At 39.6% G+C, this 25,894-nt stretch overlaps 1 protein-coding gene across 1 annotated transcript; it reads right to left on the reverse strand.

The window, feature by feature from the left end:
* Positions 1–1,150: 1,150 nt before the first annotated feature.
* Positions 1,151–25,180, reverse strand: PSMA5 (proteasome 20S subunit alpha 5). Its single transcript, XM_057725417.1, has 9 exons — positions 25,024–25,180; positions 20,142–20,208; positions 13,452–13,578; positions 11,136–11,203; positions 10,117–10,224; positions 9,917–9,975; positions 9,229–9,331; positions 7,938–8,024; positions 1,151–1,391 (listed from the first exon to the last, which is right to left on the reverse strand). Exons 1-9 carry the CDS (start codon positions 25,050–25,052, stop codon positions 1,314–1,316), a joined length of 726 nt encoding a protein of 241 aa, XP_057581400.1. The 5' UTR covers positions 25,053–25,180; the 3' UTR covers positions 1,151–1,313.
* Positions 25,181–25,894: the final 714 nt, after the last annotated feature.

Genomic DNA, 25,894 nt, shown 5'->3' on the forward strand with positions numbered 1-25,894 from the left:
CTGGCATTGTAAAATCGAGTTGATGATTTAGGGACTTCCCTGGTGGTACAGTGGTTAAGAATCAGCCTGCCAATGAAGGGGACACGGGTTCGAGGCCTGGTCCAGGAAGATCCCACATGCCGCAGAGCAACTAAGCCTGTGCACCACAACTACTGAGACTGTGCTCTAGATCCTGCAAGCCACAACTACTGAAGCCAGCATGCCTAGAGCTTGTGCTCCACAAGAGAAGCCACTGCAATGAGAAGCCCGTGTATCAAAATGAAGGGCAGGCCCCACTCACCACAACTAGAGAAAGCCCACGCCCAGCAACGAAGACCCAATGCAGCCAAAAATAAAATAAATAAATAATAAATAAATCTTAAAAAAAAAAAGTTGATCATTTAAAACCAGAAGAATCTGAGTTCAAGCCCCAACAGCTTAATTTTCTGTGTCCATGGTCACACAGCCTTCGATTCTTCATCTATTAAGTATGGTATGATAAGTAACAATATCTACTGCATATGGCCATTTTTTGAGGGTCCAATAGATTGATGCTTTAAATAATCTCAACCAGTCTTATGATGGCAGGTCTAATGGGGGAAGTACATTGTATATTCCAAAGTCTAATGTGAACTACTTCTGAATTACCCAATTCTCCTGATTTGTAATTGATTGCCAGTGAGGCCAAGATCATGAATTTGATTCTTCTATAGTCCTTGACTTAATTTAAAAAAGAAAATCTCATTCCATATTGTCTATTAAGGCACAAGAACTAGTACAACATTGCAGCTGGCTTATTCCTACCCATCAGTTTTGGGGAGGACCTCAAAACATGTTCTTTTGATGGTCAATTAAAAGCATCTCCATCATATAAGGAAAGCAGCAAAAAAAACTACTCAAGAAAATTTACTCAAGAAAGACTACAGAACTGAAATGGGTTTACAGCAGGATTAATACCTAGAACACAAGAGGAGTTGGACTAGCTGCGAGTTTATCTGTCAACACCAAGGAATTCATAATATAGTTGATTCCTGTTGTAGACAGCCACTAAAACAATTTTAGAATAGATACTCTGATAGGATAGGGATATTAATAACACTATCCTTTTTGCCCCCTAACATAAGCATTTTATACACAAGACTGCATTAGAAGGGAATAGTCTATTAACAAATATTTTAAATTTTTCTTTATTTCAGAACTGCCTTTATGTACAGACATCATAAAAAAATGCACATACACTGGAGATTTTCCAAGGAATTGGAGCTGGAAATAAAAGGTAAGGGCAACTAGGAGAACTGAAATTGTCCCCAAGAAATTCTGAGGATCACGCTGCCTTAAATGTCTTTGATAACCTCTTCAAGTTCTTCCTTTGTGAACATGTGGAAATTCTGACCAGGCTGCACTGTGGCTAGCTGGAAAGAAAACAGAGAAGGGTTAATAAGGTCGGCTTGATTACCCTGCTTATGGCCCTAGCACGGTCAGAAGTTGTTGGTGATGCAGCTGTTCATTAGGAACTAAGGGATCTGCTGTCCCAGAGATATCCTTTCCAGCAGCAGCTTCCTAAAATAGCTGTCTGACTCCAAAATAAAAATTCTTCTTGACCAAATTTTCTATTTTGAGGTTAACCCACCACCTAAGAGTTAACCAAATGCCTGATGTCACTGTCATTTCTTGAGGTTACTTCAACAAGGATCACAAAAGCAGCAGCAAACTGGGGTCAGTACTTTTTTGTTAAAGATTCCTTTAAAAATATATTAAAAGCATATTCACACACTTGCAAGTCGAGATCCTGTATGTGACCTTGGGATACTTGGCCACTGTGCCTCAATTTCCATCAGTAAAATGGGGATAATAATAGCACCTAACTCATAGGGTAGTTGTGAGGATTGAAATGTGTCAATCCACGTACAGTGCTTAGAACAGTGCCTAGAACATCGTAATAAGCACCACATAACTATTGTTGGGTATTATTTTCTCTAAAATTGTCCATGTGGTAACTTAACAAGAAAAATGTTTGTTCTGCTTTTGTTTTAAAAGGACTGGCCATGAAAAGATCCCATTAACACTGACAACAGGAAATCAGTTGTGAATGAAGATATTAGTAATAACCAGCAGTCCAGATCATAATCTATTTAAGCAGTAAAAGACTAGGATCATGCTGTGCAACTATCACCACTTCCCACCTCCAGAACTTTTTTATCATCGAAAACTCAAACACTGTATGCATTAAACATTAGTTCTCCATTACTCCCTCCTCCCAGCCGTTGGTAACTACGACTCTGCTTTCTGTTTCTATGAATCTGACTACTTTATGGGCCCCAAATAAACATGAGGTATGGAATCATGCAAAAAAAAAAAAAAAAAAAAAAGAAAAGAAAAAGACTAGAGTCAGAAGATGGTTAGTTTCTTTTTTTTTTAACATCTTTATTGGAGTATAATTGCTTTACAATGTTGTATTAGTTTCTGCTGTACAACAAAGTGAATCAGCTGTATTTATACATATATCCCCATATCCCCTCCCTCTTAAGCCTCCCTCCCAACCCTCTAAGTCGTCACAAAGCATCGAGCTGATCTCCCTGTGCTATGCACCAGCTTCCCACCAGTCATCCATTTTACATTTGGTAGTGTGTATATGTCACTGCTACTCTCTCATTTTGTCCCAGCTTCTGCCCCCGCCGCGGTGTCCTCAAGTCCATTCTCTATGTCTGCCTCTTTGTTCCTGCCCCGCCACCAGGTTCATCAGTACCATTTTTCTAGAGCCCATATATATGTGTTAGCATACGGTATTTGTTTTTCTCTTTCTAACTGACTTCACTCTGTAGGTTAGTTTCAAATTTAACCAAACCACCAGGTTTTTCATCATCTCTGCTGACAACATAGTCCCATGTTTTAGGTTAATACTGAGAAATAGGTGCCACTTCACTTTTGCCTTTAGCTTTTGTGTTTAATTTGTTTAAAATGTCATTTCCTTATATTATTTTTTTAACTTTAAAATTAAACATAGGTAGGGCATTTTTTGAGTAATATTCACTACTGATATTTAGCATAGTCCAGTTAGATGATGTTTATTATTCTCTGCCTCAACTACAGGAAAATTTTAGTAGATGACGACTACTGCACATCTTAAAACACCTGAAGATCTGGTCTGGGGACAGACTAAAAAAATGTTCTCTCAAAGCCTGCAGACTCCACTAGATTCTCTTAGAAGATTTATCCAAATTACATGAAATGTCAGCAGAGTCCCAAACATATTTGTAAAATATATGTTAAATAATTTACTGATGTCCATATAGACCATGAGTTCTATTCCAATGAAATTAAAATATATAAATGTTTTTTTTAAGGACATGACGACAGAGAGATATAAAGTCAATAAACCAGAGAAGAGTGAGAGCCAACAGAGTTTTCTGTCAAGTCAGCCATGGCTCACAGGCTAGTCCTCCCAAGCCATTTCAGGGGCTAAAATCAAGAAACTAGGCAACTCTGAATTAAAACAGTCCTATAGAACCAGGCTGCAAATCAATACTAACAGGACTTAAACCAAATACTACTTTCAAGAAGGTACTCATCATTAGATGAGTAAAAATAACCCCTTGTATTTACATAATGATACATTTATTTACATAATGAATATGAAAGTACTTTTCTATTTATCTTACTTTACTTTCAAAAAGTCTCTGTGAGGCATGCAAAACAAATATTTTCTTTTATTGATCTGATCAATAATTAACTGCTAAGCACCTGTGTACTAGTTACAGTTGTACAAGGCACTAGAGATCCAAATATGAAAGTCTGTCTTATTTACTAAGAGTCCTAGAGGCCAAATGCTTTTAATGTCAGGTAAATGTTATAACAGACCAGACCCAGCATACATAAAGGCACAAAGGAGTAATCTAGGGGGAGTCTTGGAAGGCTTCAAGAAGAAGCAGTCTTTGAGTTGTGTCGTAAAGCACTACAAGAATGGGTCAGTCAAGAAGCAGAGGGCAGACTGAATATGCAAATGCATAAATGCATGAAACAAGATGACGTATTTGCAAAACTGAAAGTAATTCTGAATGGCTAGAGCAGAGGCTGCATATGAGATGAGATGAAATAAAGAGGTAGTAGGAGTTCAGAGCTCATAGAGAGATAGTACAGTAAAGTGGTTAAAAGTACAGGACCCCAAATCAGACCTGGTTTCAAACCTTGACCCCACATTTACCAATGCTGTTACTTTGGTCAAGGTCTTAACTTCTCAAAGCCTCAGTTTCCTCCTCCATAAAATGAAAACAGGAATACCTATCTCATAGGGTTATTGTGAGGATTAAAAGATAATTGCATGTAAAATTAGCAAGGTACCTAACAGGTTAAACATATGCCTTAAGAAGTAGTGAATTTCTGTGACATGAAAAGAAGTTTGGAATTTATCTTGGAGACAGTAAGAGTCAGAAAAGACTTTATAAAAGTGGAAAACAGGAAAACAGGACCTCCAGGTGGCGCAGTGGTTAAAAATCCGTCTGCCAATTCAGGGGACATGGGTTCGATCCCTGGTCCAGGAAGATTCCACATGCCGCAGAGCAACTAAGCCTGTGTGCCACAACTAGAGTCTGTGCTCTAGAGCCTGTGAGCCACAACTGCTGAAGCCTGCGTGCTTACAGCCTGTGCTCCACAACAAGAGAAGCCACCACACGGAGAAGCCCACGCACTGCAACAAAGAGTAGCCCCCACTCTTCACAATTAGAGAAATCTGCACAGCAAGGAAGACCCAATGTGGCCATAAATAAATAAAGTAAGTAAATTTATTTTTTAAAAAAAGTGAGGGGCAATTGAGATTAGATATGCAATTTAGAAAATCCACTTCAGTAGCACAATAGCAGGGGAAATGGGATGAAAAAGAGAAGGGCAAGGCTAGAGGCAAGAAGACTAGTTAGGAAATCTCAAAACATACAAGGCAGGAGAAAAACTGAGGGTCTGAACAAGAGAAGGCCCTGGGAGTAGGGATGAAGAAGAGGCACTTCTATCAGTTATTTAAGGAGGCAAAGACACAAATCGGTGAAGGCAAAGGGAGGTCAAAGTCTTCCATGTTTCTGCTGTGAACGACAGGTACAATGATGGTGTCATCAACCAGGATTAGAAGTACGGGAAGAGGAAATGGTTTTCAGGAAAAATGATGAGTTTAGTTTTAGAACTGTCAAAAATTTGAGGTGTCTGCTTCAGAAAAGGTCATATAGTAAGTCTTAAAAATGACCATGAAATCTGATAAAGAGAAGTTATCTTAGCAAGGGGCAGTCTCGGGGAAATAACAACAGAAACCAACGACAGTGACTGCGGAATGAAGAAGAGGTGAAGCGGTGAAGACAGACTCATCGCCTAGCAAGCAAAGGTTAAGAAAAAGACGGCGAGTGGAACAGCGACAAAATGCAACAAACTCCTGAATCTCAAAATTATTAAGCTAAACAAAAGAAGTGAGACAAAAAAGAATACACACTGTAAGATCCATTTATAAGAAATTCCCAAACATGCAAAACAAATCTATAGTGACAAAAAGCAGATCAGTGGGAAGGAAGTGACGAAATGTTCTGTATCTTGACTGTGGTGAAGGATACAAGGGTGACACATTTGTCAGAATTCACTGAACTGTAAACTTAAAATAGGTGCACGTTATAGTATGTACACTATACCTCAACAAAGTTGATCTTCTGAAAAAGGATAATAGGTGGAGAGGGGTTGACAAGGGTGGGTTTTATTTTCTTGTTTCTATAAAGAAAGATGCAACTTGGAAATTTTCCCTTTTTGAGGGGTAGCAGCTGTAGAGACACTGGTGATCCAAGGGACAGCAGATGGAGCAGGGACCTCAAAGAGATGGAGGAGGATGGGCCCTAGAGCAGTGGCTCCCAAATGCCTGACCTTCTTAGACTGACCATCAGAATCACCCAAGGAGATTTCAAGACTACAGATTTCTGATGGAGAGCCAAAACTGATGGACAGCCAGGTTTGGAAACCATGAGTCAGAGCTTGGAAAAGTGAAAGTGCCCCTGTTTTAAAGGGAAGAAAACTCTAGTCAGGGATTAATGGTAGAGCATGGATGAGACACACCTAATGCTCTCTTCAAAGCAACACTGTAGTTGCACTGCAGCTGAATGAGCTAAAAAATGTCTTTGCAGTTTTAGTTGAACCAAGCAGGCCATAGAACCTTCACTGTGGAATCAAAAGAGCTTCATGTGAATTACTCTGAGGCAGCAAGGAGGTAGTCTTAGTCTAAGGAAGGTAGTCTCCTTCCTTAGCAAGGAAATGCCAAGACCCTATCTCATTCGGTACCACAGAAATCAAAGTACAAAAGGAACTGACAAAATCCCTCCTAAGGGTCAAGATGGGCTATCATTGCATTTTTGGTGCCTCAACATCTCAGAGACCGGCACGAAGGGGAAGCATTTTCAAATCATTGCCAAGAAGGTGAAAAAACAACCATTTATGAAGTAAGTTTTTCGATTTCCATTCCAAAACCCCCTTTTCCCCATTACTGCTAAAGGAGCAAGCTCCACCCCGCCCCCCCCACAACCTCTCTCCAACTCTTCTCAGATCTTCCCACCTTTAGGCCAGCCCCTTGTTCTGGCCTCCAATTTTGCCCCTTTCACTGCAGCCTATGGAAAGGCTCTGCTGGTGAGAGATTGACCAACAATACTCTCCAGTACTCTCTCCATTCTTCTGCCCATAACTAGTCAATCCTCTGTCAGAGATTTACCCAAATACACACTTTCTCAATCTATGCTGAGTATAGCTGAAAAGTATCCTGGTAAGTGCTGATTGGTTTAATTACTGATTTGTGGTTCCAGCCTCGGCTGACCTTTAAAAGTTTTTTAGTTAAAATATAATATACATACATACCATGCCTCCAAGGGCAACCACTATCTGGACTTTTTACAACAATTTGTTTTGTGATTCTGGCCTCAGCTAGTATATTTTAATGTGATCCAGCAATCCTTTTACTCACCCCTATCTTCCCATTTTTCTTAATTTCACTGTTGCATTCACCCACCCTCAGCAGATGATCTGACAATCACCAGGGGAATAGCACACGTCTCTCCCAATTCATGTCCAAACGTGCCTTAACTTTACTCACCATTACCTCCCATCCTCCTGTCTACTCTTGGGATCCTATATAAGGGCATTCAGGATCTGGCCCACGTTTCTCCAGTGTCATCTCTTATCATCTCCCTATCTTACATACACGCCACGCTCCAGCATTCAGATAAATCCCTCAAAGTTCCCTTGTAAGCACAATGTTATTTTACGTGGGCTGTTCCCTCTTCCTGGAATACCATTCTCTTCCCTTCTCCAAACATCACCTCTTCCAGTAAGCTTTCCTAATGCCCCAGTATAAATTATATGTTCCTATTGCTATTATGTAAGTATCAACCCAAGCTGTTATTATCTGTATGTCCTCTATACTATACAGTATACTACTTAAATGGGAACTGGATTTTCTATGTCTGTATCCCTCACATCTACGTAGTACCTGGCCTATAACAGTATTCAATATAATATTGAATCAAAACCAACTCCTTCATTTGTACCATGCCTTCTCTCTTCTAGAACTTTTCCATCACTAACTTCTGCTTTTAATTATTTTAACATTTTTCTATCCACTAGTTGCTCCTCAGACTATAAAAGTATTTTCAAGTCTTTCCCCATCCTTAAAAAGACAAAAACCCTTTTCTTTAATGCTGCCTGCTGCTGGCATTAATTACTTCTTAAGAAGGCAGCATATTCTTGTTTTGTCCACTTCACCACTCCTTTTTCTTCTTTAACCCATCAAATTCTGGCTTCTGCCATTACCACGTTACTAAAGTTGCTTATTCACAGGATAATAACTTCTTAAGAACTGAGCATACAAAAAATTTTACTATCGTGCTCTATTTAGTCTTCAGCAATAAGAGCTATGAGATATCTGAATAAAAACCAATAAAACAGAAAAATACCTCTATATTAGTTGCATTCAGCTTCTCCTCCATTACTTGTTTGAGGATTATGAGTGAAGATTTGATGGCTTCTTTCAGTGTCATAGACTTGAAACAAACAGGGTAAGAAGAGTAGCCATTAATTGTACATAATCACTCCTTCCTTCAAAGATTTCCCCTATATTTCCCTGAAGAAATGATTTAGCAAATATTAATAAATCAAACATCTCAATAAGTACAGTGCATTACAAGTATCTCCAGAATTCAGGTAAATGGTAAATAAGTAGAGTACATTTATTCAGAGAAAAAAAAGTCTTTGAACCAGAACAAAGTCACCAATTTTAATATGGTTAAGTGATCTTTGAAGAAGGGGAAAGAGTTACACTTCTCCAGTTATTGTCTTTTAATTTAGAAGCAAGATAATATTAGTGATATCCTATGAATAATAATTCCCAAGTGATCTAGAAGGTAGCCCGAGGGTTTAGAAAATCTGTTCTTTCCTTACCCCATTTTGTACCTAATTTCCTGCACATGTGAAAGCAATACTATGAGAGGTTGACATAAGCAGGCATCCCTGTATCAACCACTTGAAAGACAAGTATGGCAGCCTTCAACCACTACAGTGAGTTATCCAAAACCAAGTCTTCCCATCCCACAGAGATAAAAAGTGCCAAATGCCCACTTGCTGGGAGAGCCAGACTAGGAAATATACACTGCTAAGGAAAGCTGTGAAGATAAAGGATAAACAAACTGTGGTACATCTATACCATGGTATACCACTCATCAATAAAAACACACTACTGAAATGTGCAAGGACATGAACGTATCTCGGAAACAGCATGCTGAACAAAAAAAGGCAGACACAAATACAAATTTTCTATTTATATTTATGATTCTATTTATAAAAAGACCAGACAAAACTAATCTACAATGATAAATGTGTCTGAAAGGCAAGAAGAGATTGACTGGAGAGGAGGCAAGCATTTTGGGGCAGGATGATGGAAGTGTTATAATTTATTTATCTGGCTGTGCCCAGTCTTAGTTGCAGCATATGTGGGCTCTTTAGTTGGGGCATGCAAGATCCAGTTCCCTGATCAGGGCTCGAACCTGGGCCCTCTGCATTGGAAGCACAGAGTCTTAACTGCTGGACCACCAAGGAAGTCCCCATATTTTGTTTTAAGTGGTCATTACAAGGGTGTATACAATTGTCAAAACTCATAGAACTGAACTCTTGGGTTTGTACATTTTACTGTATGTAAATTATACTCTGATTTTTAAAATAATAATAAAAGTCATGAGAATGTTTAATTACCTTGTGGTAAACTTCTTGCAAGGAGCTCTGGGCACCCTCTGAAGCAGAGCCAATTGCTCGAGCATCACACTGTACAAAGGTTCCAGATGGGTCCATATGAAACCTGTAAAACCACCAAGAAGAAGAGGATTAAAATGCTTAAGAACGGTGGCATTCTACATAACAAACGTCTCACTAAAAAATATAAATGCTTGGCCTTGCAGCCAGGAAATACCGAGGCGTAGATCCAAAACATGTCCTATGACTGGAGAAACCAAATCTTTTAAAAAGTGTTTAGGAAAACTAATAATTTCCTCAGGGATTTAGAAGTATATATAAGTATACTTTATATATACAGTATATATAAACATGACACTTATGTATGCCTATCCAAATAGTATTTTAGGATACGGATCAAATCAATACTGCAAAGCAAGGCTCTAAAACACATTTTGACAACAGTTAACAAAGTTACTTCTAATTTCTCTCCAGAAATAGCACTGGTTCCAATAGGGTAGTTGTTCATAAAATTCCCAAATCTGTTTTTGCGTAAGCAGCATAGAACCACTAAACTTTATAGAATTAGAAGCCCTTCATTTTTACAACTCTACAATAATCTTCTCAGTTGATTTAAACAACCAGTCCCACCCCAAATTAAAATAATTCTCCCAAAAAGGAAGCAGGAAAAAAATGGCAAAATGCTACTTACAGCTGGGGTCCTTTTTCATCAACTCCTCCAAACAATAGTGCTACTCCGAAGGGACGAGACTAGAACCAAAAAGCAGGAGGTATTAAGATAAAGAGCTATGAAGTAGGGGGGCTAGGAGGGCTGGGAAAGACATGTTCTGAGGACAAACGTCTTAAGTTCCACAGAACAGCAAGAAAACTTGGCACAAGCATCACACTCACCATGGCACCTGGATCTGCATCTTCTTCTCCAAACTGAAGAGCCAGATTTGACACAGCCTGAGTCACACTCTCCACTGTCATGGTCTCATTGTAGGTGAACCAATGGTTCTAGAAGAAGAGCAAGCATGGTCTACCTTTAATAAGAACGGCATTAAAAGTAGCCCACCATCTCACTACACACATCCCTTTGAACTGTGGTCGAAGGCTCAAGCTCTGGTGTGTTTTCCTTAACACTAAACTCAAATGCTTGGGACTGCATGAGAGGAAGAGAAATAGCTCTTGAAGTAAAGTTATACCAAAAAGACTCTAAGCAATGACGACTACAAGATTGCTCCCTTGAAAAACAGAGTTAACCCCTCAAAGCACCAAATTTAGTTTTTTCACAAAGTGAAAGCTAATAGCTGAGTGCCACTTTCCCTCAAAGACCATCTTATCATTCTGTTGGAGTTTTAATTGATTTATTCTTACAACAGTACTGACAGCAAACTTGTAAATAAGCACAAAAAAATTTTACCAATCAGATATTTTTTTCTTACCAGTCTACTACCCTGCAGGCAGTAGGAGCTCAGTTAAAAAAAAAAAAATCAGTATTCCAAACCAGCATTTATCACCTGGTACATATCATTACTCCCTACAGGAGAGCTGTCATTTGCAAGCCCAGCAGCAAAGGCAGCTGCGGGGAGAATTCCTTTAGCTATTTCTACCTCCTGATATGGTGCTCCCACAGAAAGTCAATTAGGGAACAGAATGCAGTGCAATGCTTGCTTTACATAAGGCAAATCAAAAAGAAGCAAGAGACTGTCAGCACTATTTACCAGGGCTTTCTTAAAGCTGCAATGATTGGATGGCTAGACTCCAAGCCTCAGAAAGTTATAACTAGGGATTCTACCCAAAATCACACCCAAGAGCTACATCTGATATTAACACAGATACCTGCAGTACAGCCCAGGCAATTATTTCATCACTAAACAAGGAACATACGCATCATGGTAAAAAAGGAGAAATGATGCTAATTTTACCTGTGTCTCCACTCTGGCTTTATCAATTAAAGTCTTAGCATCAGCAATTAGCCCACTCATGGCACAACCTGCAATGTAAAAGCAACAGTGACCCAGCAGCCAAATCCTTGTAGAACTCTTTTATCCACTCAGGAGATACCAAAATTCTCGAATGAAACCAAGGCAGCCATTCAGCAATCCCATAGCAACACAGCCAAGAGATAGCAATATACCTAAGAGATTAGACAGGAAATTATCTGCATTGAACACAAGTACAATTATATCACTAACAAATAAAAAACATTCACAATGACACAGAAGCCCGGCTATTAAGATAGAAGACAGAGAAGAGCAGCTAATCAAACATGAATTTCCACATGTTACATTCTCAAGTATTCCTTTAGCACTCTTTGTAGCCCGTGACGCACTTTCAAACTAAGCAAGCACTAACACTCCAACCGGACAAATAAGGAAAAAAAGTATCTCATTATGAGCTACAGTGGAAGACCCTAGAATAAAATCAAGTTTTCACTTCGTGACCAAACACAAACCAGTTATATTAGAGATGGCCCAAGATGCCAAGATTATGGCTGTTACTTTATATGTCATGACTCAAATCTAAATTTCCAGCCTAGGTCTCACTTCCATGTTTCAAACCTATAAAGCCAAATGACTTCCTTAATGTATCTACTTGGATAGACCACAGACTCAACTCATTTCCCTCCTAGACTCCATGTTCTTCCCTGGCCCTCACAACCAACTGAATTCCAAATTCTGTCAATTGCTATCTGATTAGCCTGTCTGGCATTAATTCTTACCTCTCCATTTTCTGGCCACTGCCTTGGTTAAGCTCTCATCATTTCTTTATTTGGACTATTAAAAAAATTTCTGACTTGGTCTCCCTGCTCCAGTCTCAGCCCTCTTCACTCTACCTTCAACACTACTATCAGAATGGTCTTTCCAAACTCCTAATCTGATCATATTACCTCAATGCTTAAAACCTTTGCCATCAATGCAAAAGGATCAAGTTCAAGCTCTTCAGTGCGGTAAAAGGACATCCACTATTTGATCCCAGACTCATTTCTTGCCACATTCCACCTCCCAGTCATGCCAAACTTGTGCCAGGGTATTTTACATTTTATACCACCACAGCTTTGCTCTTTTCTATTCCCTCCGATGAGAACGCTCTCCCCTGCTACATTCAGACACTTATTCGCTTGTTAAACACTTCCTTATCTTTTAGAATTCAGTTCAGCTCAAGCATCATCTTTATGGAATCCTTTTCTGAAAGGCTCACTACCACTGGACCCAGAGAAAACTAATTATTTCCTCCTCTGTAGTCCTACTAAGCATATACTACAGCCTTTCTTAATACCTATATCACTTAATTGCATTGACTTATTTACATATCTACCTCTGTGATTAAACTGTATGCTCCTGGAACACAAGGGGACATTGTCTCATTCCTTTCTGTGTTCCTGGTGTCTAGCACAAAGTCTGGAACATAATAGGTTCTCGATTTGTTGAATGAAGTGACACTGACCTATCTCCAAAAGGTAGATGGCTTGAGATAAAGTAGATACAATGTTCTAATCTTAAAAGACTGAATCTCAGTTTATCTATGAAAGAGATAATGTCAAGCTCCCTGAGTCACCATGGCATTTGATTCTGATGCCTTCAAGCAATTAATTATTTTACCAATGTTTCATGAATTAGATGACTAGATAGGTTAAGAAAATGTGGGCAGTCAACTAAAATGCCATGCTATAAATAGAACTACTCCTCATGCTACAATGATGCCAGAAGCTATGGCAGGGGAATTTAACAGAGACCCAAAAAAGGGAGGAAGGGAAGGCAGAGGGAGATAGAGTAAAATGATAAACCTGAAAACAGAGGAAGTGTACTGATTTGGGTCAAAGTCTATTATCCTCGTACTCTCCACCGCACCTTGTCGCTCTGAAGATCTTTAAGAATTTCTCTTTTCTTAGTGGATACCCCCTAGCTTCCCACACAATCCTCTGCTCCAGGTGGCCTCCTAATGTTATATATCAATGAAGACCCAGCCATCGTAGGGAGCTGGCCTATGTTTCAACCTTTACGTATTTCAATAACTATCACATTTGCCAAGTATAAATTTGAGGAAGAAAGGAACGTTTGGGAGCAGGTGAATCCTACGACTGCTTCCTACTACCTGTATTACGCACAGTTGCCTACTATCTGGAAAATGATAGCCAACAAGGGAATAAGATGTTCACCTAATGAACCTCCCCTGGAACATCAAAGAAGACTGATTAACTCAGGCAAGATCCTACAGAACAGCCTTCCTCTACTCCTTACCTATGTGAGCATCAATCTCTACAATTTTCTCAATGCTGCTCGGCTCCATGAGTGGAGAGGTAATTCTCTTTTCGACAGCTAGGCACACACCCTCTGATGTCTGGATCCCAATGGCTGTAGAACCAAGCTAAAGAGAAACAGGTTATGGTTATCATGCAGAAGTTAAAGAACAGTCTCACACATTCACCAGAAATCTCTCTGTATATCTTCACATGACAGAAGCTTCAATCAGCCATATATAAACACACAGAGAGAACAGGAGCACCCTGATAAATAACGCATCATTCCTGTCAATGGCAAGCACACGGACTCACAGAATTCTGTGCTTCTAAAGGGGACGTTCACTAAGGTCTTGAAATGTCTGGAAAATGATCAACTCTAAGGCCAATTTTTTTTAGAAAGTGGCAGATTCTAAAGTTCTAAACATAGTGGGCAAGAAGTAACACAACTCTAATGTTTTTTGGACTTGGTACCTTTTTACCTCTGCTACCTTCATCTATCCCAAAAAGTGATATCTCTCAAATCTATGACCTCCAGAAAAGTAATTTACTTGGAAAAAAAAAGAAAAAAGAAAAGGAAACACCACCAACAACATAAAAATATCTTTCAAGGTCACTAGCAGTCTACAATACAGCTTTCACCTCTCCATCTCCACATCACCATCCTAGTCACTCACCCCTCTTTTTCTCAGTTTCCTTATCTGCAAGAGGAAGATAACAATAACAACAATACCTACACATCAAGAAGAGTAAACACACATATATAAAATGCTTAAAATGGTAACTTGCACATAATAAACGAGCAATGAATGTTTGCTATTTTTTTATATTCCAAGATTACTTCAACAGCCTTCTACTTAGTCTCCCCATCTTTAATCTCTCTCTCCCAATGTATCTTTCATGTTATGGCCTGACTGATGCAGTAAAATGCTATTTTCATTATATTTTTCCTTCTCTGAAGAACTAACATCTCTCTATACTGCCTGTAACATAAAATCCAAATAAGCTTCCAGAGTCCTCAAAAACCTAATCCAGCTTTTCTCTTCCAACTTTATTACTTATTATTCTCCAACAAATTCCCTCAGGTACAGCCAAATCCATTTTGTCATGCCATATCATCCCCTACCCTTGCACTTCTGCCAAGGCTGTCACACTTGGAATACACTCCTTCCTTTGCCTATCCAAATCCCACCCTTCACTCATAAAGCCTTCCATGCCTATATGTGCTCTCTCCTCTAAATAATCACTATATTTACTTAGTTATACAAAGCAATGACTATCAGTGTGAGCATCAGATTCCTGGAGTCTGCTATTGCAAAGTATTCCAAAGAATTTCATGAATCATTGTGCATAACATGGTTAACATGCATGCAGACTGAATGCTCATTGTCTCATAATATATGTATTATATGTGTAAAGTTGTGACTTTATTTAGAAGTGTTATTAAATATACATACCTGCTTTTCACTGTATATTTTCTTAATGGTACATGCATAACTACAGGAGATAAACTGTCAAAGAATTTTCTGTACAAAATGAGTGCTCTTACTTCTAAGTAAAGGTGTAGACTGAATACATACATTAGCTCTACTCCTTCCCCAAGCCTGAGAACAGGAGATTAAAGGGCTTAAGTGGGGGCAGGATAAATCCACTAGGACAAAGAGAACAGGCAAAGACACAGACACAAATTCTAAAAGAAAGATGGGTTAGTGATTATTTACTTGGCAGACCAGAGAAATCCAAATCCTAAGATAGTAGTAAAGACAGACAAGAAACAACCTTATTTCTATCCTAGGACTCCCCCCAAAAAGGGAATGGTGGCAACAAGCACCTCTGGAAATAGAAATGGAACAGCTAAAAATTATAAAATTAGTTCAACATTTGCTTAAGAAACGGATTTCCAGATCCCTTACCCTATGCTGTAAAGCTAGATGATGGCCCCCACTCCTACTCCTGCAAAAGACTTTGGAGAGGGTAAAACAGAGGGTCTCTAGACTGGGGACACCACAGTCAAAGGCAGGAGTACTACAGTGAAAACAGGGGAATTAAGTAAGAATTGACAGGAATTCCCTGGTGGCACAGTGGTTAAGAATCCGCCTGCCAATGCAGGAGTCACGGGTTCAATCCCTAGTCTGGGAAGATCCCACACGCCACAGAGCTACTAAGCCCGTGTGCCACAACTACTGAGCCCATGCACCACAACTACTGAGCCTGAGCTCTAGAGCCCGTGAGCCACAACTACTGAGCCCCCGTGCTGCAACTACTGAAGCCCACACGCCTAGAGCCCATGCTCTGCAACAAGAGAAGGCATCGCACTGAGAAGCCTGCGCACAGCAACAAGGAGTAGCCCCCTGCTTGGCGCAACTAGAGAAAGCCTGCGTGCAGCAACAAAGACCCAACACAGCCAAATAAATAAAATTAATTAATTTTTTAAAAAAGTAATAACTGACAAGCTTAATGTTAAGAACCCCAGCCTTTTTTCCCTACCCAGCTCTCAGAAGTGAGCAGCCAGAAACACCCTCCAGGCATGAAATTAGAAGAGGCAGTTTTCTCTACAGCAGTAGTTTTCAAAATTTCTGACCCAAATCTACACTAAGAAATATATTTCATATCATGATCAAAATACACAAACAGATACAAAGAAATATATATAACAGAAACAAAGTTTCATGAAAAAAAAATACACTCACCAACACTATGAGCAAGGCATTCTGAGATCTACTGCTCCATTCTACTTAAAAAAGAAGTGCTCCCATGACCTACTAAATCAATTCAATGCCCACTAATGGATCAAGAGCTGCAGTTTAAAAATATACATCTTTAAAGAATCTAGCTCGTTCAAGGGGGAAAAAATTTAAAGAAAAAAAAATTTTTTAGTCCTTCAAAAAGAAGGTATTTCATCCATAAAACAAGAACAGGATACTAATATGAAGAAGGAAAAAAACAAAAAAGCTTAGAAATTAGAAATACTTCCTTATGAAATTATTGGAGAATGGGTTCTACCAAATTGAAGGACTACATCAAAAAAGAAAACGACTTGAGATCTAATGCAAGAGGGAGTTAAAGTTCCTAGGATGATGAGGACAGAAGATCCTAAGTATACAGCGGTGCAAGCTGAGAGAACCAGTCCAGAATGGAGCAGATCAGAGGCTCAAAGATTTCTCTAAGAATCTTTAGCAGGATACTTAATGTGCCTGGGGGTTTTGAGAGCATATGCATAACTTGCAGAGACCTTGGGGATGAATTATTGATATTTACATACTAAATTAGGCAAATTTTTTAAAAAGAATTATAAACTCTCAGGAAAACAATATTATGCAGGAACAGAAAAACAGCTCAGATATGAAAAGCATTTATGTAGTCTTACTAATAGAAATGTTGACTAATGATCTAACAAAATTATGATAGATATGACATATACTGAGAAGGTTGCCCTATCCCCACCCCAGTAGCAAACTGTCTATCTGTGTGTCACCGGGGGCAGAAATCTTCATCCTTCATAATGAAAAGTCTGTGGATAATACCTAGGTGAAAAAAATATAAGTCTGTGTTCTTAACTTAGAGATATGGAAGTAAATGCCAATAAAATTAGCTAAAAGACTTTAAAATGTTGTATCTGAGAAGCTGAAGATAAAGAAGGGCAGGCTCAGGGGTTGCTGTTTTTGTTACAAGGTTTATAAAACTATTTTACCTTCTGACTCTAAAACTACATGCAGGTATGCCTTAAAAATATAGTTGAAGACTTCCTGGTGGTGTAGTGCTTGAGAATCCACCTGCCAATGGTGGATCCCTGGTCCGGCAGGATCCCACACGCCGCAGAGCAACTAAGCCCGTGTGCCACAACTACTGAGCCTGAGCTCTAGAGCCCGTGAGCCACAACTATGGAGCCCATGTGCCACAACTACTGAAGCCTGTGTGCCTAGAGCCTGTGCTCCGCAACAAGAGAAGCCATGGAACTGAGAAGCCCAAGCACAGCAACAAAGAGTAGCTCCTGCTCGCCACAACTAGAGAAAGCCTATGTGCAGCAACGAAGACCCAACGCAGTCAAAAATAGGGAAAAAAAAATACCTTTGACCCTAGAACAATATAGGTTTGAACTGCACAGGTCCACTTACATGTGGATTTTTTTCAGTAGTAAATATAACAGTACTGATCTGTGGTTGGCTGAATGCGCAAATGAGGAACCACAGATATGGAGGGACAACTATATCAATAGATTACAGGGCAATTTTAGACTGCTTGGAGGGTCAGTGCCCTTAATCCTTGTGCTGTTCAAGGGTCAACTGGAAAATAAAAAAGTCAGAAACCATTGTCAGAGAATTTAATTTGGCACTTAGTCATCCTCTAATTGTTTTATGTATAGCGTATTGATCTTGAATCTCCAACTGAACAGAGCAGGACAGAATTCATATCTACTTTTAAATTTTATCTAGCAGAGTTCTTGACCAGGAGCTATTTTACCCCCTAAGGGACAACTGACAAAATCTGGAGACATTTTTGGCTGTCACAACTAGAGGAGTGAGTGCTACTGGTATCTACTGGGTCGAGGCCAGGGATGCTGCTTAACAGCCTACAATGCACAGGTCTGTCCCCCACAACAAAGAATTACCCAGTCTAAAATGTCAATAGTCCCTATAATTATTTTGTGGAAGAAGTTCTCTCATAGCACAAAAAAAAATTCTCAACTTGTTCAATTTAGCTTCCAACTTAAATAGCTTTCTAAGCTTCTACTCCAAAAAGGGTCAATATTTTTGAGACAGGCTATTTTACAAAATATATCAAAATCAAGATAATTTTCTCTTGTACATTACATTTATCCCCAGACATTTCAATATTACGATTCTGCCTAAACTCCACCCCTACCCTGGGTTGGGACTGGGGAGAGGGAGAAGGGAAGAAAGGAAACATTTGAAGTGACTATGTATTATTTATTTAATATAACTCATTGGCATAGTAACCAGTGTCCAGATGCTCAGAATAATATAATAATTTTGACACTGTCAAGGATTTCCATTTCTTCCCTCAAGAAATCTACTCTAACATGCACTTGGCCCCCATCTCAGCTGGCTATCTCACCCATGCCATCCATACAGAACCTCTAAATGATAATTTCTACTTGTCAGCCATTTTTAGCCATTTCTCCAGCTCCTTTCATACTACTAAATCCTTACAGTTATCAAACTGCTTTCACATTGGCTAAGTTGCCAAGACAATAACAAGGTTATTTCAACGCTGAAGAGTCTGAATTTTCACACAGGTTAAGCAACATATATTAATAGCACTACCCCATCCTAGCTCAAACTAGGGCTCCAGAGATCAGATACCATCTCATTGTCTCTAAGCAATCTGGAAATTAGTAGCACTAAGGGGCTTAAGGAGAACCAAAAAAACTGAGAATTACTCTTGGCTTGCACATCTGGATAGAACTATTATCTTAGTCAAGGCTCAAAATAAATGCTACTGCTTGGAACTGTGATAATCTCAGACTTCTTAGTAACATATGGTTTAAATATAGGGCACATATGATTAGAAACAGAAAACAGGCACTTTTTGTAGCTGGCCCATCATTTTCTGCCCACTATCTACTATAATACTTCCACCTTCACTTCTATGTCTTCAGCTAAGAATCTTCTTTGTCCTTTTCCAGATCCTCATACAACCATTTCCCCCAATACACTCTTTCTAGAAGAGGTAACTCAGAAGGAAACACAATACTTCTCTTCAAATATGTGAGGAATTGTCCTATGGAAGAGGTTTAAACATTCTATATGGTTCAAGAGTAAAACTAGGGCCAACTGAAGGAAACTTCAGGAAGCTAGACTTTTGGTTCAATATAAGAATAAATTTCTAAACCATTATGAACTATTTTTAAACAGAATGAGCTATCTATTGAGAAAATATTCTGTCATTAGATCTATAAAAACAGAAGCTGTTTGGGGATGTAGAGGTGACTGAAACAGAGTGAAGAGTTGGACTAGATTAGTGATTCTCAACCCTTACTAGACGCTAGAATCACTGAGGGAGTCCTTAAAAATACTGATGCCTGGACCTTATTATCCTAAACAACCTAATTTAGATCTACATTAGAATTTAGATGATCCAATCCAACAAAGAGAAGATCCCACATAACTAACTTTAGGTATAGATAGCTTACTTTCTAACTAGTTTTTGAATACTGGTTTGAACTATTCCATTTTGTTGTTACATTACAGGACATATCTCTTATTTAGTCCCTAAAATATCTAGTACAAATTGACAAATTTACCAACAAGAACACAGGTGATCAGTTAAATGATTTGTTCAAGATGACAAAATAACTCCCAAGTGCTAAATCAGGAATTCTACACCCCTCTCTTTATAGCCAAGAAGATTATAAACACAAACATGTCCTTCCAACCCCATTAAGAAAAAGCTACTTACATAACTATGAAGCAGTTATTTTTTAAAAAGTTTTAAAATAGTTGTTAGGAATGGAATTGAAATTGTTATACAAATGGTTAATTGTGCCCAACACTGTAAATCAACTGTACTTCAAAAAATAAAATAAAGAAAAAGGTTAATTGTTGTTGATTAAAGGGAGATAAAGAACATTTTCTAAAGGAATAGCTAAAACACATTTACTCCAAATGTTCTGCCAGCAAAGTATGAAGTTGCCATGAAATTTCAAAAACTACCCCACTTGATACTATACCTTGATAGCCTCAATGGCATATTCCACTTGAAATAATCTTCCTTCAGGAGAAAAAGTATTCACACCCCTATAATTAAAAAAAAAAAAAAAGATATTACAATTGTCAGAAAAAATAAGCATAGAGACAAGTTACTTGACATCTAGCTCAGATGGCTACAAGATGTGCATACTGTCATTATTCTCCTTTACCCACAACAATCTATAGCTATTTTTGGGTACATTTACAGTTTTTCAAGAGAATGGAACCTATATATAGAACACTTCTGCTCCCTTCCCAGAATATCTTCAAACTGATCAAATGAGAGCAGGTGACTTTCTGCCTCAATCCTGAGTCAATCTGGAATCCCTTTGGTAAATTCATGCCTCCAATTAGGCAATTCCTAAGAAAATGTGCATTTATCCTTACCCTCCTCCCATTACATGAATTCGATGTTAATATTTTACTTTTTAGTAAAAGTCAGCCACAGGGACATTTCTTTATTTATATGAATTAGTATTGTTATTTGAACAACAGACTGAGATCTGTGTAGTTCCTAAAGCCTAACCTAGTTAGTTCACTCAATACATTATATGTGCCAGACTGCTCTTCTCCCTTAAACACTTCCCAACCTTTCCTTGCTCCAGTCTGCAAAAAATCCCTTTGGATAAGGGGCATCAGGATCTTAGCTATACAAGCTTTTAGCACACAATGGACACTTTAAAAATATTTGAACAAATGAATGAAAATAGTTGTGTTCCTTGGTTTATGGAGTCTGGAGTTTATAACATGTAAAATGATATAGAGCAGTGTTTTCAAATTTGTTTTATCAAAAACTTTTTTTTCCAAAATAAATATTTATATATAGATAGAGATATAGATATATAGGCAGATATATCTATATCTCCCAAATATAAAACAGATAATAAATACAAGTCGACATTTACTGCATATCTACTATATACCTGGCACTGTTATAAACCTTTAAACGACAACACACTTAATTCTCAAAACAATCCCATTAAGTAGTATTCTGAAGCAGATACTATTTTACAGATGAGGAAGCTGAGACTCAAAGAGATTCAGTAATTCGCCCGAAGTCACTCAGCATATAAGAGGCAGAGCTGGAATGAGAATTTGGGCAATCTGACTACAGAGACCAAGCTTTCAACTATCAGGAGTCAAAGGAAAATCTCACTATTCCAGCCTCCCATTTTCCCCAGAGGTACTATCTCTAATGTCATTTAAAAGGAAATTTAGGACTCTAAGGAACAGCTTTTAAAAACCACTGAAAGTCCAAGGGCAGAAGACCTGGGATTAAATTCTAGTTCTGCCACGTACTAACTTTAATTCTTTGACATGAAAACAACAACAACAAAAAAACCCCCAAAAAACCAATCCTGCCTCTGTCACAATACAACTGGTATTGAACTGCACAGATTATGAAGGCACTTTGTAAAGTGTAAAGTACTATGTGAATAGAATACAGTATTTTCACCCTAATTCAGGAACTTCATCCTGTTGAGGTATTACTCTGTCTTCCCACGCTCTGCTCTTGGCCCTCTTTCCAAACTTTCCCTGGGTTATTTCATTTATGCCAAGCACTAACTACTTCCAAATCTCTATTACCAGTTTGACCTCTTTCCTGATTAATCTGAAAGCCTCCTGAGCATATCCACTTGGATATCCCATCAGTACCAAACACCTGACATTTTCCATTTTGAAATATCTTCCTAAATCTAGGCATCCTTGCAAAATCAGCTCCATCTCCTGCCATTTCTACTTCATTTTTACTTTAAAACATCTCCATCTGCCAGTTGCCCAAGCTAGAAAGTTCTGAATGATGTGACTCACTCATCCCCTTTTCCCATATTAACCATACACCAAGTCATGTCCATTCAAATCAGTTCCTCCCCTACAGTAACTGAACACTCCCTTCCATTCTCAATGCCCTCATTACCTTTCACCTATTTTAACAGCCTTCTAACTGGTATTGATTCTCATTCCTCTAATCCAGTCAATTAATCTCTATAAATACATTATGATTATGCAACTTAAAATGATAATGCCACACAGATGCCTACAAAATAAGACTCAAACTCCTCAACCTCATATTAAAAACCATCCAATAAAACAACAAATGTTGGAGAGGGTGTGGAGAAAAGGGAACTCTCCTGCACTGTTGGTGGGACTGTAAGTTGGTACAGCCACTATGGAAAACAATTTGGAGGTTCCTTAAAAATCTACAAATAGAACTACCATATGATCCAGTAATCCCACTCCTGGGCATATACCCAAAGAAAACCATAATCCCAAAAGAAACATGTACCATCATGTTTATTGCAGCACTCTTTACAATAGCCAGGACATGGAAGCAACCTAAATGCCCATCAACAAATGAATGGATACAGAAGATGTGGCATATATATACAATGGAATATTACTCAGCTATAAAAAGGGATGAGATGGAGCTATATGTCATGAGGTGGATAGAACTACAATCTGTCATACAGAGTGAAGTAAGTCAGAAAGAGAAGGACAAATATTGTATGCTAACTCACATATACGGAATCTAAAAATGGTACTGATGAACTCAGTGACAAGAACAAGGATGCAGATGCAGAGAATGGACTGGAGAACTCGAGGTATGGGAGGGGGCGGGGGGTGAAGGGGAAACTGAGAAGAAGCGAGAGAGTAGCACAGACATATATATACTACCAACTGTAAAATAGTCAGTGGGAAGTTGTTGTATAACAAAGGGAGTCCAACTCGAGGATGGAAGATGCCTTAGAGGACTGGGGCAGGGAGGGTGGGGGGGACTCGAGGGGGGGGCGTCAAGGAAGGAAGGGAATATGGGGATATGTGTATAAAAACAGTTGATCGAACCTGGTGTACCCCCCCCAAAAAAAAAATAAATAAAAAATAAAAAATAAAAAAATAAAAATAAAAAAAAAAAAACCATCCAATATCTATCACCATAGTGTTTTTCCCAGATCTCCCCCCATTATCATATGTGTATCACATGTGCCAGCAGACTAGAATTTTCCCAAACATGAACTATGCTTTCCCACTGCCCCTCCTTTGTTCATCCTATATTCTCTGCCTCAAAACTGTTGACTCTGTCTATATTTACTAAAATCTTATGCCCAAGACTCAGTTTATTTATTTAAATATTTATTTATTTAGGCTGCACCAGCTCTTAGTTGCAGGAAGCAGGATCTTCATTGTGACCCGAGGGTTCTTAGTTGTGACATGCATGTGGGATCTAGCTCCCTGACCAGGGATTGAACCTCGGCCCCCTGCACTGGGGGCACAGAGTCTTAGGCACTGAACCACCAAGGAAGTCCCCAAGACTCAATTTAAATATCAACTCCTTTTGAAGTTTTCCATAACATCCTAATATTGAGTGCAATCTCTCTCATCAAAACTCCCATTGTGTTGATTTGAGCTTCTCTAATGACATGAACATATTTCTGACTTATAATAACTTTTGTAAATATTTCTTGAAAAGACAGTCTCCCATATGAGAACAAGGATCATGATTTTGTTCACTGCTATATGACAAGCATTCAAGTACATTAGCTACAAGTGAATAAAAAGGACTGTATTTTAGGCATTCTTTAGGAAGATACAAAAATGAGTAACACAAAGCAGTTAAAGATGTTAAGCAAATGATCACAAAACCCTTAATAAAGGCTTTCTGATAAGGATAACAATTTCCACCATACACATCCCTTACTCAAAATTATATCACCCAGAGATGATTCTCTTCAATGCTCTGGAAGCTAAATATCGACTAACAAAGTCATTTTACAGGACAGTAGGAAAAGGAGTCCGTTTTAAAACTTCACATACATCTTCCATGAGTCAGTAAAAAGATTTTTTTTTAAAGTGGTAGTTGTAAGTGATAAAACTTTTGACAGGTTCATCATATATTTGACAAGAATGCAGCCTCTCAAGCCATCTAGTACAAAGAAAACATCTGCCTTTCCTGGTTTTAAAATTTAAAAAAAAGAAAAAAAACTTCACATCTATTTAAAACGTAACTGACCAAAACAGAAACTGAAAGTAAAAATGTCTACAGCTTAAGTATGTACAATTTAATATTACTTAACATTTCCAAGCTCTGAAAGGTTTTTTCTCTTAAAACAATCTCACAGCTTTGATTTCAAAAACAGATTTGGTCTTCAACACACATTTAAAGTAACTTGCTTTAAACTGTTTAAAAAAGTCAGAAAAGCCTAGGTCTAGTTGAATCAGCATGATGACAAAACTCTTGAGAACGATTCTAAATTCCAGTTCCCACAAAATCAGACTCCAGACACTGTATCCGGGCAAAGCTGAGACTTTCTTCGTGCTTTCGCAGAAACTATACATCACAGCACGCCCTATTACATCTCAATCAAAAGAACGGCTGCTCTGCTCCCACAACTAAGAAACGGAAAACGAGGTTGTCCTCCTAGAAAGAAAAGGGAGCTGAAATTATCAAACCCATTAAGTGATCTCTAATTGCTTTTTCTTCCAGGCAGCACGTTCACATTTTTAAAGAGGCAGTCATACTCAGCAAAAAAGATGAAGGAGAGAGGGGGTGACTCCTGGCCTTCCTCGGGTTAAAGGTCGGAGTCCCGGCCCAACAGCCTTCTTTCCACAAGCACAAAAGGGAGCTTCATGCTTCCGCACCGACTTAGGACCCAGCAGTGACTCAGCGGTAGGACAAGTGCGGCCAACAGGCGCAAATCTAGTCTGGCGGATCACAGCGGGCGGCCGGGGAAGGCAAGAGATCCCCGGGTCAGGCCAGACTCGGGTTCCTGGGGCGCCCCCATGACACGGCAGAACCCAGGCCCAGGCCGGGCCCCGGGCCCGCCCACCCGTAACCCCGACCCCATTTCCCACAGCCACACAGACCTGTCGTACTCAGACCGGGTGAGAAACATGGTAAGGGCAGGATAAAGCGGCAGCGGCTACTCGGGGATTCTGGGGGCCAACACGAGTCCACCTGCACCCAGCTCACCCACACGGCCACACAGCCAAAGCCCCGTTCCCAACTGCGCGTGCGCCGGCAACCCCTTCAGCCCGCCCTCCTGTGCCTGTCTTCTATTGGTTGGTCGGAGTTCCCGCCGAGGTGATTGGGCCAACGCGTTTCCCCGCCAGGCCTCGGTTGGTCCAGGGAGGGCTGGGCAAAGGTCATTCTTCCGCTTTAAATTGCAGGGGGTTGCTAGGGGCGCTCGGAGTTGAAGGCATGTGTTGGGAGTTCGCTGTTTAGAGGCTTTGTAAAGCCGTCGCAAGATTGGCAGCTGGGGAACTTCTATGGAGAGGTAGGCTGTCTGAACCCTGGTTTGATCGGTCTCTCGCCGACTCCCGCAGTCCCCGCCAGAGCACGTTGGTCCCGGTCTCTTCTCGCTCTCCGCCCACCTGGGCTTTCGCGGTATTCCCCGCTTTTCCGGCTCCGGCGCGAGCTGCCTCCGGGTGCTGTGTGACGGCCTCCAGGACTCGACATGGGAGGTGATAGGGTGCGCTCCGGTGCGTCTGAGCGGGCACCGTGGGCGAGTCCATTCGCTTCAGCCCGCCCCTCCCATGGCTCGTTTGTTGAGAAAAGTTGGTGAGTTTTAGTCGGTAGGAAAGTCTTCAAGCTTCCGCACTGTCAAGGTAATTTTACTAGCATTTCCTTCCATCCCTCCCGTTGCCCACAACAGGCTTTCGACCTGGGGACCCAGAGCTCCGGATCTGAGATTCAAACTGTTCACTGCTTTTTCTGTTATTCATGAGTTAGCTGACG

The sequence above is a fragment of the Hippopotamus amphibius genome, chromosome 1 (assembly GCF_030028045.1).
Source record: "Hippopotamus amphibius kiboko isolate mHipAmp2 chromosome 1, mHipAmp2.hap2, whole genome shotgun sequence".
Lineage (NCBI taxonomy): Eukaryota > Metazoa > Chordata > Mammalia > Artiodactyla > Hippopotamidae > Hippopotamus > Hippopotamus amphibius.

Bases quoted from the DNA above. Each gene is read 5' to 3' on its own strand.
- PSMA5 (XM_057725417.1), bottom strand. From the start codon at position 25,052: ATGTTTCTCACCCGGTCTGAGTACGACAG. The intron at 10,225-11,135 runs GTAAAATTAGCA...CTCTTCTTCTAG, and splicing joins AAGCCAGAGTGGAGACACAG to AACCATTGGTTCACCTACAA. The intron at 8,025-9,228 runs GTAATTAAACAT...GTTTGTTTCAAG, and splicing joins TGCAAGAAGTTTACCACAAG to TCTATGACACTGAAAGAAGC.